Raw genomic sequence first — 13746 nt, forward strand, 5'->3', positions numbered from 1 at the left:
GCGATCCCAATTCATGGCGACCCCATGTGTGTCAGAGCAGAACCGTGCTCCGTAGGATTTTCAATGGCTGATTTTTTTGAAGTAGATGGCCAGGCCTTTCTTCCAAGGAACCTCTGGGTGAACGTGAACCTCCAACCCTTCTGTTAACAGCTGAGCGCATTAACCTTTTTTGCACCACCCAGGGACTCTGATGTCATATTATTTGGCCATTAAAAGGGATGAAGTACTGATAAATACCACAACGTGGATGAAACTTGAAAACATGATGCTAAGTGAGAGAACACTTAATTGTGCTCATGAGGAACCTTTACATAGATCAAGAGGCAGTTGTTTGGACAGAACAAGGGGATACTGATTGGTTTAAAGTTAGGAAAGGTGTGTGTCAGGGTTGTATTCTTTCACCATACCTGTTTAATCTGTATGCTGAACAAATAATCCGAGAAGCTGGACTATATGAAGAAGAACGGGGCATCAGGATTGGAGGAAGACTCGTTAACAACCTGCATTATGCAGATGAAACAACCTGGCTTGCTGAAAATGAAGAGGACTTGAAGCACTTACTAATAAAGATCAAAGACCACAGCCTTCAGTAAGTGAGGCGCTTCAGAGGTGACGGACGAGCAGCAGAAATGACTCAGACTGGAGCCGGAGGCAGCGAGGACTGGCTGCTATGGGATGCTTCAGGCCAGGTGGCTGAGAAGCCTGGAGTGCCTGCTGTTGGGGTCTGCGTGGATGCCCACAGAAGCCCTGGCCAGTGTGTGCCACACCCCCTGGAAGGTTCTCTGAGCTGTATCCTGCTGGGCATTCCCAACCTTTTAGCAGAGACACACGATATCCCACCAGAGGTCATGGCCACCTCTCCAGGGAGGGGAATTAGGTTGCCCCTGCCATCCAGCTCCAGCCAGTGGGGGAGTGTCCCTGGGAAGTAAGACCCAGGTCACCTCTCGGCTGCCTGCTCTGGGTGCTGTGGGTGCTGGAGTGCGTGCTGCTCTGTCCTGCCTTTGCCCGTCAGTGGAACAGGGAAAATGCAGAGCCAAGGAGGAGAGTCGGGGCCCACCTTCAGACCAGGGTGCAGTGCCCTGGGGTCCCGTGAGCTGCAGCATCACCCAGGGGTGCGGCAGAAGCTCCTGTGGCTTCACCTCTCAGCTTGGTACAGCTGTCCATCTACCCAAACACAACAGCTGCCTCTTCTTTGTTCATAGCGCCATCTTAACCCCTCCTAGTTCCTTATTGTTCCTGAGGCTTATGCTAGTAGTAATAACAGTAAATGATAAAAATAATAAAAGCAGCCTGCGTTTACTGAGCCCTTGCTATGTACCAGGCACTATGTGAAGCCTTTCACATGCTTTTATTCATTCAATTCGTACGACTACCCGGGTGGAGAATAGCATTACTTCCATTTTGCAGATGATGAAACTGAGGCCCAGAGACATTCTATATTAGCCTAATATATGACCACTGCTCCAATTATTTCTTCAGTTCAATGCCTTTCCCTAAACAGTAACCAAGTCACCCAACCCCTACCTCTCCCCAAGCTGAGAAACTGGCCTGGGCAGGTGGAACCCTTATCTGGGGAGGGAAACAGTGTGAGTCCTCTGCCACTGAGATGGCAGCAATGGATTGAGGGCACCCATCCTGAGGTCAGATAGGCCTAGGTCCATGTTCTAGTTCTGTTGTGTGATTTTGGATCAGTTCCTTGATTTCTCTGAGTCTCAATTCCCTTATCTGAAAAATGGGGCAAATAGAATTACAGCATTGTTGTGAAAATCCAAACCAGGTAAAGCACTAGAACAATCCTGCCACATAGTTAGTATTAGCCACAGTGGTAGCATAAGTAGTCCTTGTCTTCAGCACAAAGGATGAACTTGGGAGGTGATGGATGGCCAGCAGTGGGGGGACCACAGTCAGGGAAGGGGAACAGGACAAACAGCCTCTCTGGGTTGGGTTTGTCCGTCTGCTCGCTCTGTCTCATTTGTTGCCCGTGTGTTTCAGGTGGTGGCAGTGTACCCCTTTGTGGCCAGAAGCAGCCATGAAGTAAGTCTGCTGCCAGGCCAGCCGGTGACTGTCCTAGAGGCCCAGGACAAGAAGGGGAACCCGGAATGGAGTCTTGTGGATGTGAATGGACAGAGAGGCTACGTGCCCTCCAGCTTCCTGGCCCGGGCCCCAAGCCCCGCTCTGTGGGGCTGGAGACTACCCTCTTAGATGCTGCCTTGGAGCCCACATTGCCACAGGGATGAGGAGGCTCAGAGGCTGTGACCCGGGAGGGAAAGGAAGCAAAGAAAAGGCAGGGGTGGAAGAGGAGATCGGGCTAGGGTAGGGTGAAGGGCACCCAGAAGGCCGCCACAGGAGGTGGGTGGGCCTTCCAGAATGCCTGGCATGGATGGGCATGAAAGGCTTTATGGCATTCCCAGGGCTCCAGCCAGGACCACTCATGTCTGCAAAAAGAAGTGGTTGCAACTTGGGATCACCATACCCTGGACGGCAGGTCACAGCTGATTGGCCAGGATGTGCCTACAACTTCTGGCCAGTCTTACCTGAGCCCCCATTCAGGCCTGTCCATGCGAGTGGGTCACCCAGGTGAATGTTACCTGTCTGCTGTGTGGCTGCAGGAGAAGTAGAGAACTACCTTCTAGATGTGGTGTCAGGAGACACCATAGCTGAGCAGCCACCTATGATTCCTGCATGCTGGGAGCTGAGTTGTCTCGGTCATGAACCCCAGGGCCCTCTCCAGGGATTTGTCAATGCAGTGGCAGGGCTCCCAGGAGACTCTTGGCTGGACCTTGGGAGGGAGTATGTTCAAGTCACAGTTCTGGAATGTGTGTGGGCAAATGCAGAGGCTGTTCCAGGGAAGAAGGGATTTTCAGGGTGTGTTAGGTGGCGTATGTGAGGCTGTTGGCAGCAGTTATAAACACTGTAGCTGTGTTCTCTGGACTAGGGGACCAAGCAGCATGCAAATCATAAAGGAAGCTCTGAGAAGCAGGTAATTAAAGGTGTAGTGGGTGGGGGAGGTTAAGTAATGCCTTGGTTTCCTGATTCCAGGTAGAAGGGGAGTCAGGGGGAATCCTGGATGGTTCCAGGAGGCCAATGAGGGCCTGGAGACAGCAGTGAACATGATAGCCTTGACTGTGGGGCCTTAGACATATGACACAACCTCAGTTTTACCATCCATAAAGTCCTAACTCCCAGGGCTGCGGTGAGAATGGCTTGAGGCTAAGGATGTGAGGCCCCTTATAAATTGTGAAATGTGATATCACTGTCAATTACTATTGGTAGCAGGTGGCACCAGCAGTGGTCTCAGGATGGCCCCAGCCACCAGCTGGCCCAGGCTGGCAAACAGAAGCATTTATGCTGTCACCGGTATTCCCATGCCCACAGCAGACGTTATTAATCAATATGGCGTCCTTTCCCATAAACCCTGGTTCTACCTCAGGATCCTTCTCAATACGTTATTCCACGTAGCCCATCTCCTGAACTCGGTGAGATCAAACCTGTTGTCCATCTCTTTTTTGAACCTGGAAATTGAAGCCCCTCAAAACAGTTCCTGTTCAAGGAAGAACAACTCATTGGGGAACTTTCAGGTGTAGCCACTGGTGGGTCCTCATCTCTAGGTTGTTGCTTTGGGCTCAGAGTCATGGCAAGATCCACAGAAGGGAGAAAAGGTGATCCCATGTGATCTTAATACAAATTACAAAGTTTGAAACCAACCCACGTTACAGCGTATGTAAAAACGGGTGGCAGTTTAGATTTGTTTCCAAGGCTTTCTCTGTGTTATTATAACTGCAGTGCCTAAAGCTGTTAGCTCTGGCTTTTGAAGGGCTCTCAGGAATTATATACATGTCTGTGTCAGACAGACAATAACGTTCCTCCTCTGGGCTTGTTAAAGCATGAAGACTCAGCATAATGCAAGAGAAACCCAGTCCCACAATCCCTTCCCCAGCTCCAAACTCGCTTTACAAGACGCTCTTGTTTCATTTTCCTTTCTCTTTCCTGCTCAGATTTCTTATAAAAATAGGAAGTGTAGTGGAGCAGATAATAAAATAGGAGACCCATTTGTGGGTCCACAAATACCAAGAGCCTACTGTGTGCTGGCATGGTGATGGCCTCTATCTCTGTGGTCCTCAACTGGGCTGCTCACCAGGGGAGCAGGTGACTGGGCCAGGATCCCCCTGCCCCCCCAGAGATCCCGATGTAACGGTCTGGGGTGTGGCCCAAGCTGTAGGAATTTAGAAGGGTCCCCAGGGGTTTCCAATGTGTGGTCAGGGGTATGAACCTCTGCCCTAGAGACGCAGGGGCAGAAGAGATAGTCCCGAGCTCAGAGACAGCCATGAGCCATAAGCTCGCGTGTGCCCCATTTGAGCTTTGTACTAGATGTTTCGAAAGGCCTTTTCTGGACAGGCAGCTTTAGAGGCAGTTTGAACTGGGACAGCCTATTCTGTCAGGTCCCAGAATGTATATTTATTAAGTGCCATTAAAAGGGACCAGAGTGAAAATTGGATGTTCTTGTACGCATAAGAAAGAGAACAGAAATATACTTGGAACCAAGTCTATCTCATGAACGGAAAATAAAAATGTACTCAGTAACACATGGGCTATGGTTTCTCATAGGCTAGGGGATGAGATTAAAAGTCACTGAAGGGTGAGAAAATGCGTATTGAGAAGATGGAGAATGGCCAGAATTTTCTCCAGGGAACTCTGTGTAATGTGCCCTTTTTCCCCCAGATGCCTAGAACCACTGTACTGTGTCTTATTTATTTCCCTGTTGGGCTGCCACACGCTAAACTTGCGAAGGTATTTGCCTATGAACCAAACAGGACTTCCAGAAGTTGAAGACTGATTCACAAGGGTGTCCCTTGCTCTTTGCAATGGAGTGAGACCTCTTTAACCCTTTGGGCCCCAATGCAGTTTTGGGTGTGAAGACAAGATTATAACATCAAAGGAAAGATGAATGAATCCTTGGTTAATATGATGAGCACTTGCTCAGTGAGTAACTGATGTGAACTGCTAGGAATAAAGAACTTCAAAGATGAAAATGTTTCTGGAATTTGTATGGCTCTAACAGTTGGATAGTTGGATGCCTCGGTGTTCCGTTTACTCACTGAACACTTGCTATGTATATAAATGGCACCTTGTTCATTCATGCTTTCACTTAACAAGTGTCTACTGCATACCCTTGATGCCTCCAGGAGCGGGCCTTTGCTGCTGGGGAACAGTGAGAAATGAGACAGATCGGGTCCCTGTTCTTTCAGGGGGAGACAGACAAGGCAACAATCAGTTTCCCGTAGTGTAAGTGTTAGGATAGGCGCAGTGGCAGTTCAGTGGTAGAATTCTCACCTTCCATGTGGGAGACCCGGCTTCCATTCCCTGCCAATGTGCCTCGAGTGTAGCTATCACTCGTCTGTTGGTGGAGGCTTGAGTGTTCTGTGATGCTGAACAGGTTTCAGTGGAGCTTCCAGACCGAGACAGACTAGGAAGAAAGGCCCAGCAATCTACTTCTGAAAATATCAGCCAAAGAAAACTCTATGTGCTGTTTGTCTTTTTGTTAAGTTATCCAAGTTTTATATATATTTTGGTTATTAGATTCTTATCAGATATATGGTATCTTAATTATCTATTGCCGTTGTAATAGAAATACCACAAGTGGATGGCATTAACAAACAGAAGTTTATACTCTCACAGTCTGGGAGGCTGGAAACCTGAATTCAGGGCACCAGCTCGAGGGGAAGGCTTTTGCTCTCTGTTGGCTCTGAAGGAAATTCCTTTTCATCAATCTTCCCCTGGTCTAGGAGCTCCTCAGCGCAGGGACCCTGGGTCCAAAGGATGCCCTCTGCGCCTGGCACTAGTTTCTTTGTGGTAGGAGGTCCTTCAGTCTCTCTGCTCTCCTGTCTCTTCCATATCTCAAAAGAGATTGGCTCATGATACAACCTAATCTGACAGATTGAATCCTGCCTCCTTAACATCATAGAGGTAGGATTTACAACACATAAGAAAATCACATCAGATGACAAAATAGTGGACAATCACAGAGTACTGGGAATGGTGGCCTAGTCAAGTTGACGCACATTTTGGGGGGGACACAATTCAATTTATAACATTTGGTTTCCAAAGATACTCTCCCAGTCAGTAGCTTGCCTTTTCACTTTTTTGGTCAAGACTTTTGATGAACAAAAGTTTTTAATTTTTCTGAGGTCTCATGTATTTATTTAGTCTTTTGCTGTTTGTGTTTTTGTAGTTAGATAATCTGTTGTTAAAAGCTAGGCCCTACAGCATTGCCCCGGTGTTTTCTTCTAAGAATTTTATAGTTTTAGTTTGCACATTTAGGGCCTTCATCCATTTTGAATTTGTTTTTGTGTATGGTGCGAGGCATGGATCCTATTTCATTTTTTTGCATGTGGAAATCCAGTTTTCCCAACATCATTTATTGAAGAGATTTTTCTTTCCCCATCAAATGGACTTAGCACCCTTGTCAAAAATCAGTTGACCATAGATGTGTGGGTTTATTTCCAGACTCCCAATTCTATTTCCTTGGTCTGTGTGTCTATTGCTATACCAGTACCAGACTGTTTTGATTACTGTAGCTGTATATGTTTTAAAGCTTTGACAACTTAACAACAAAAAGACAAATAACCAAATCATAAAATGGAAAAAATACTTAACTAGACATTTCACCAAAATGGACATTCAAATGGCCACCAAACATATGAAAAAATGCTCAGCATCATTAGTCATTAGAGAAATGCAAATCAAAACCACAATGAAATACCATTTCACTCCTGCTAGGATGGCTAAGATAAAAAATAAATAACGAATGTTGGCAAGGATGTGGGGAAATTGGAACTCTTACCCATTGCTGGTGGGAATGCAAAATTGTACAGCCATTGTGGAAAACTGTGTGGCAGTTCCTCAAAAAACTAAAAATGGAACTATCAAGTATGTACCCAGAAGACTTGAAAGCAGAGACCCAGAGACTTGTACGCCAATGTTCGTTGCAGCACTATTCACAATAGCTCAAATGTGGAAACAGCTCAAATGTCTGTCTACAAATGAATGGATAAACAGAATGTGGTCCATGCATATCACGGAGCACTACTCAGCCAGTAGGAGAAATGCAGTCTTGATACACACCACAATATGGATGGAGCCGGAGGACATTATGCGAGTGAACTAAGTCAATCACAAAAGGACAAACATTGTATGACCTCACTTATATGAAAAGACAAGAAAAGATAAATGTATAGAGACCAAAGTTTATTACCTGGTAGCATAGTGGGCAAGTGCTATGGCTGCTAACCAAAGTGTCGGCAGTTCAAATCCGCCAGGCACTCCTTGGAAACTCTTTGGGGAAGTTCTACTCTGTCCTAAAGGTTTGCTATGGGTCGGAATCGACTCGACGGCACTGGTTTGGTTTTTTCGTTTTGTACGAGGGGCAGGAAGGAGGGTGGAAGAGAGAGTGGAAAATGGTGATGGAAAAATTGCATTGATTAAGGGTAGGGTTGCACAGCCAATTATTTCAATTGGTGTCAATAAGTCGTACACTTAAAATAAGTTGAATTGGCAAAAGTTATGTGATAGATATATTTACAATGACAAAAAAAAAAAAAAAGAGTAGCTGCTGAGACAACTTATGTACAACCAAAAACCTCATGGGATTCGATTCCTTGGTTTGGAGGTTTAAGGTCATGGTTTCACAGGACATCCCAGTTAATTGACCTAATAACGTGTTTAGTGCTTCTATTCTACCTCCTAGTTCATTGCATAGTGCTTGGAGTCTTAAAAGCTTGCAAGCGACCATCCAAGGCATGACAATTGGTCTCTAGTCTCCTGGAGCAACAAAGGAAGGAGAGTGAGGAATAGAAGGAGGATATGGAATGTGTGGCTAATGCCTCCATGAACAACTGCCTCCCTTGCCATGAGACCAGAAGAACTGGATGTTCTCCAGCTACCATTACTGAACGTTTTGATCTGCTTCTGTACAGGTTAAAGCCAAGAAAACCCTATGGAGCAGTTCTACCCTGTAACACATGGTGTCACCATAAGTCAGAATCAACTCCATGACAATCAACAATAACAACAAAAGCAGATTACCGTCCATAATGTGGATGAGCCTCAACCAATCATTTGAAGCTCTACAAGCAAAAAGGGAGTTTTCCCTAGGGTGTATTCTGTCTCAGGACTATTATAAATGGACATGTTGCTAGAATTTTTCACTCTTCCCAACACCTGACGTATGGATTTTGGGACACGAGCGGCAAGAGTCTCCAGCCTGTCACCAGCCCCCCACAATTGTATGAGCCAATTCCTTAATATATGCATATATGTAGAGAGAGAGAGAGAGCCCGGGTGGCTCAGCTATTAACCAAAAGGTCAGTGGTTCAAATCCACCAGCTGCTCAATGGAGAGAAGACCTGGTGATCTGCTTCCATAAAGATTACATCCTAGGAAACCCTATAGGGCGGTTCTATTCTGTCATATGAGGTTACTATGAGTCAAAATTGACTCAACAGCACACAACAACATGATATACATATATATGTGTGTGTACACACACACACACACACACATATGTATATATAAAAGCAGTTTCTGTGAATCACCTCCAACTCATGGTGACCCTGTGTGTGTTAGCATGGAACTGTGATCCATAGGGTTTTCAGAGGCTGGGTTTTTGACAGTAGATCACCAGGACTTTTTTCCATAGTGGTGTGAAAAGTAGCCAGTGATTGGCCTTAGAAAACCTAAGTTCAAGGCCTACTTGACCATAAGCAAGAAGCAAACTTACTTATGGATTCCTTATGTGAAGAAGTTTGATGAGGGCCCCACTTAGCCCCCAAAGTACTCACTGTAGAACTCTAGCTTGTCTCAAGGGGTCCCTGAGCTCACACCACCAGGATGTAACTGCAAGCATGATGTCATTTTAGGGCCTGTTGTGGTAGGGCAGAACCTAAAATGTCACAAGCTGGGAGTCAGGAAAGAGCTGGATTCCACGCATCTTTTTATTGGTAATTTCTGAGCCCAACTTTCTTTCCTATTTGATCATCTGTAAAATAGGTACGACAATTCCTGTTCGCACAGGGTGGGTGAGAGGATTAAATGAGATAACCAGTGCAAATGGTGATAGATCATATGGTAGCATCACCAACGTGCAATTATAAGACGTGTGAACTGTGACTACCAGGTGGCAGCAGGGGGCACCAAACACCTGAGAGTTGGGGTGGGAGGTACCATTGGGATCAAACAGAAATGCCCATGGTGCTACACAAGCAATGCAAATGAGAGAAAAGTCCAGGCGAGAGACACTAGGGAGTGGTGAGGACTGTGGTGGCCCAGAGCATGCACACTCCGTCTAAAGGAACCACAGCTTCTTGGCTCCAACCAATTGTAGACACATCAGAGTACGAACTTAGTAGTGCCAGATATTCTGATTTTTCAAGAGAAACCAGAAACTAGGGTTTTTTATTTTATTTTTTTATGTGAAATCTCCTGTGTAGAGACTGTGGTTCAAAACAGGCCCCGTCTTTACATCTTCTGCTTCAGTGTGGGTTGACTGCTCCAGCTGGGCATTTCCTCTGGAGAATCAGTTTCCAATCTTTATACTTCCTGTGAAATGCCTTTGCGTGTCCCCAGTTTACTCAGCACTCCACTGGGTGTTAGTTTTCTGTCTTTATATCTAAGGGGAATATTGTTTCCTTTTATGTTATTATTACTGTTTTCAGATTTCATTATTGTTGGCCATATTTTTCTGGCCCACCAGTGAGGGTCCCTGTAGTATCTATGTCACAAGGTTTCTTCTGAGGATTAAATAAAATCCTGGTATAAATCACCTAGCACAGAACCTGGTTCATACTCTAAAAAGAGAACAAAAATCAGTTGCCGTCCCATCAATTCCTACCACGGTGGCCCTATGTCAGTGCAGAACGGTGCTCCACAGGGTTTTCAATGGCTGATATTTTGGAAGTGATCACCAGGCCTTTCTTCGTGGACATCTCTGAGTGGACTCAACCTCTCACCTTTCGGTTAGCAGCCGAGTGCGTTAACCATTTGCACCACCTGGAGACTCTTGCTCATACTTAGTGCTCAATAAACATAGTTATCATTATTACAGGGACTTCAGGAGAGATGGCATGAAGTTTGGAGGAAGGTTTGCAGGGCCTGTCTGTCTCCCTGTGTGTGGAGTGGTGACAAAGCCTAGCCCAGTTCCCTAGGTAGAGGTCCAGGCTCCTTAGGAACTGGCTGGGTTTGGGCACAGCTCTTTCCTCAGAGGCTGCTGCCCTCTTGTCACGCCCCAGAGGTATTCCGGTGCCTCTCCCTCATCTGCCATCCTATGTGCTGCCAGTCAGGTCAGGGTGGGCAGGTTTCCCATCCAGGGCAATGCTCACGGACACAGCGCCCTAGATCCTCTCTTGCCTCCCTCCAGCTATAGGGCTTTCCACGGTCCACTGCACTCAGACAAGGTGGGCAGATAATCAGGCTTTCATCAGGCACTCTTGATACTACTGGAGCAGTTTCTCTGGACATAGGCTTAGGGTCCCTTGCAGTTTGTCCTCCTGGGCTTTGACTTACGGCTGGCCTAGGAGCATCAACTACTACTGTTCAGTAAGGTATATATGGTCTCAGGCAGCCCCCATGTTTCCAGAACTTCTCAGGGTACTTCTGGGATCCCCATCTCGGGCCTGCCTGCCCCATCAGGGTCTGGGCATCCATGGGGCCGTGAATGGGAACAGAGCTCTAAAAAATGGTGGCAGGTTTGGCAGAGCCCTGGACCCTGGGCAGACTGGAGTCAGAGCTACCCCTCCTGAGCAGCTCGAATCTCCGGAGATTGGTTATTTGCTTGTTTGTTCTCACATTCATTCCCTGTCCTGCTCTGCTCTGTATTGCTGGGGACTCTATTTCCCAGGCTTCTTTGGTCTCTGGTTTCTTGGTAGGTTCGGCCAATGGAAGGCACTGGCAGGTGGGAGGAAGGGAAAAAAGCCAAGGTATTTGCCTCCCTCTCACTGATTCAGGGAGCATCTCTGTCAGTGGCTAGGTCTCAAGCTTGGTTCCAGCTCTCACTGGACAGCTCCCCAGCCCTTATGCTCCCAGGTCCTGTTGGACAGGACTGGCTATGTTTCCATTTCTGTCAGATGGCCCAGATCCTGGATGCCAGTTACACTGTCTCTCCCCTGAGTTCCTCCTCTCTTGGGGTTGTAGTGTCTTTTTGCTGTTGCTAATCTCTGTGGTGTTTCTTAGATCTTCTTTCACTGGTGTAACCTCCTCCCTATATTAAATTCCTTCTGCTCAAAATGCAGAGAGTGGTTTCCATTTCCTGACTAATAAACCAATAGCAGCCAGGGGTGCAGAAAGGGTTGGCTAGTGGCACGATGCGTCTCAGGCTGCCCAGACCTCTTGGAAGATTAGGGATTCTCACCAGGTCTCTCTGCACTTCCCAGGGTCAGGGGACTGTCTAGCCTTCTCAACATGGAGCTCTTGGAAGCGTCTTCATCCCCAGACAGTGAGTGAGTCAGGCTCCAGGGTCAGTAGCTATGGGAGTCTGCTGAGCTTCCCGCAGTCTTGGCCAGCTGAGGCTGTTCCTGCAGGCCCCAGAGTAGACGGCCAGGAGGAGAGCCACTAGCCACTGTGAGAGCAGAGCCAGGCCTTGGATAAGGACCAGACCCTGTAACCCTGGGGGCGGGGGACCAGGCACCATCTTCCATCTGCAGTGCCTTGGCAAGCACCTGAGTCTGACCCTGGCTCAGAAGGGGCAGTGAGGCCTGGGTCAGGGGGACAGGAAGTGGGGGTAAAGTTCCTGGCCAGGGAAGTGGCTGCTTGTCTTGAATCTGGGGTATCAGGGCTTCTGGGGACTTCAGCAGAGCCTCTGGCCTGGGACTAGATCAGCAGATTAATAGCAATAACCTCAGCTGCTATTGAAAACTCACAGGGCTGTTTGAGGGTTATATGAGGGAATTCACTGTACATGCTTAACACAGAGCTTGGCACATAGGAGGCTTTCAGAACAGCAAGCTAAAACCAAACCAAACCAACCAACCAAACAAAAAAAAAATCCCGCTTGTCTCAACAGCAGCCAGCCACTGTGGGTTTCATCCTACAGGCATATCATAAGACAAGCTGTTGGAGCCATTGGGATGGAATCCCAGACCTCTCTCTTGGGGCAGATCCAGGGCTGAAGACACAGTCCAGCTGCCAAGTTAGGAGGAGGTTGAGTCAGGTGAAGGAGTTGTAAAGTTGGGAGGGTGTGGTGGCCCTGGGGCCCACTCCCCAGGGATGTGGGGAAGGTAGCCATATCCAGAAGGCAACTGGAGCCCTGCGGGGGCACTTGAGGGCAGCAGCTCCCAGTGTCCAGACAGGACAGGGATCAAATCCAGGTCAGAGAGCAGCAAGAAGATCTTGGTCTTTGGGTCAGAGTCCTAGTATAAAACTGCGGGATCTTAGGGATCAGGCGCATTAAGGAGCTGGAGAACATGGCAGGAGGCAGGATTGAGGATTGGGCACGAGGTTCCAGCCCAGTCAGCAGTTCAGGGGATTTCATGCTGAGCCCTGGGGGCTGGCCTGATATTGTTAGCTGCCATCAAGTCAGCCCCGAATTCATGGCGAACCCATGTGTTACAGAGTAGAACTGCTCCATAGGTTTTTCTTGGCTGTAATCTTTATGGAGGTAGATCATCAGGACCTTCTCTTCCATGAAGCCTCTGGATGGGTTTGAGTCTCTAGCCTTTGTTAGCTGTGAATTGCAAACTGCTTGTGTCACCCAGGCTCCTAGAGCTGCTTAAAACCCTCCCATTCGAGGAAAGAATTGGTCCTATGGGCCAAGGTGAGGTTTGACTTGGGAGGGGACCTGTGGGATAAAGAGGGAGTTGGAACTGGCAGGGTGGTTGTGTAATGGAATGAGGTTTCTTAACTTGTCCTATTAGCCGATCGAAATAAGATGGATGTCATGCCACAGTTGCAAGGGAAACAGAAAGTGGAAATTTATTGCTTGCGCAAACAAGGAGCAACTGGAGCCTAGCAGCCAAAAGACCATGTGCTCTCAGCCCCAGGGGAGCTTGGAGATTTTATGCCCTCCAGTTCCTAGGGGGCAGTATTGGCGGCCAATATCCAACACCCTCACCCCTCCCATGTCCATATTTGGAGATCCAGGTGCTGAGTCATTTAAAAAGGAAGGGAACTTTCGCTTTACAAATGGGCTCCGGTGCTGCTGTGTGCCAGAGAACATCTTCCTTCCAGTGAAGTTCAGGTCAGGGGCCAAGTTGGGAGCCTCGGTTCTTGAAGGTTGTGCACATGCGCCAAGATATTGCTTTGCGCATGTGTGGGATATCTGCGCCAAATTCAAACCGCGGTTAGGGCCTGTGGCGCGGTCAGGCCAAGCTGCAGTGAGAAACCAAGGCTTGGTGGGCTGCAAGGGGGTGGGGGAGAAGGAGGCTGGCTTGGCGGGCTGTGGGCGGGGGTGGGGGATCTCTGGTCGAGAGGCGGAAGCCTCAGCAGCGGCTTCAGTTGTTAGAAGTCCAGACTTCACATGCAAACACCTGGGTTCAAATCCAGTCTCAACACTTACTATGTGACCTCCTTTAAACAAGTTACTTAATCTCTCTAAAACCTCGCTTTCCTCTTTGTGGGAAACCAGGAAATAGTCCTGCTTCAAAAGGTTGTTGGGATATGTAAACAGGATAAAATGAGCAAGCATTTAGCACTGTACCTGGTACCTGTAAGTGACTAATAAATGATAGATCCTTGGTCACTCAAGCCACTTTTGCTCCC

General features: G+C 47.7%; 1 protein-coding gene across 2 annotated transcripts in view; it reads left to right on the forward strand.

Annotated features, from left to right (window-relative positions):
* The window catches only part of ARHGEF37 (Rho guanine nucleotide exchange factor 37), a 71964-nt gene extending 61859 nt beyond the window's left edge, over window positions 1-10105 (forward strand). For both annotated transcript variants that reach the window (XM_023550580.2, XM_003404593.3), the window contains one exon: window positions 1993-10105. In XM_023550580.2, coding sequence (XP_023406348.2) covers window positions 1993-2202 — 210 coding nt within the window. In that variant the 3' untranslated portion in view covers window positions 2203-10105. The remainder of the gene's footprint in view (window positions 1-1992) is intronic.
* The last annotated feature ends 3641 nt before the right edge of the window (window positions 10106-13746 follow it).

The sequence above is a fragment of the Loxodonta africana genome, chromosome 2, assembly GCF_030014295.1.
Source record: "Loxodonta africana isolate mLoxAfr1 chromosome 2, mLoxAfr1.hap2, whole genome shotgun sequence".
Lineage (NCBI taxonomy): Eukaryota > Metazoa > Chordata > Mammalia > Proboscidea > Elephantidae > Loxodonta > Loxodonta africana.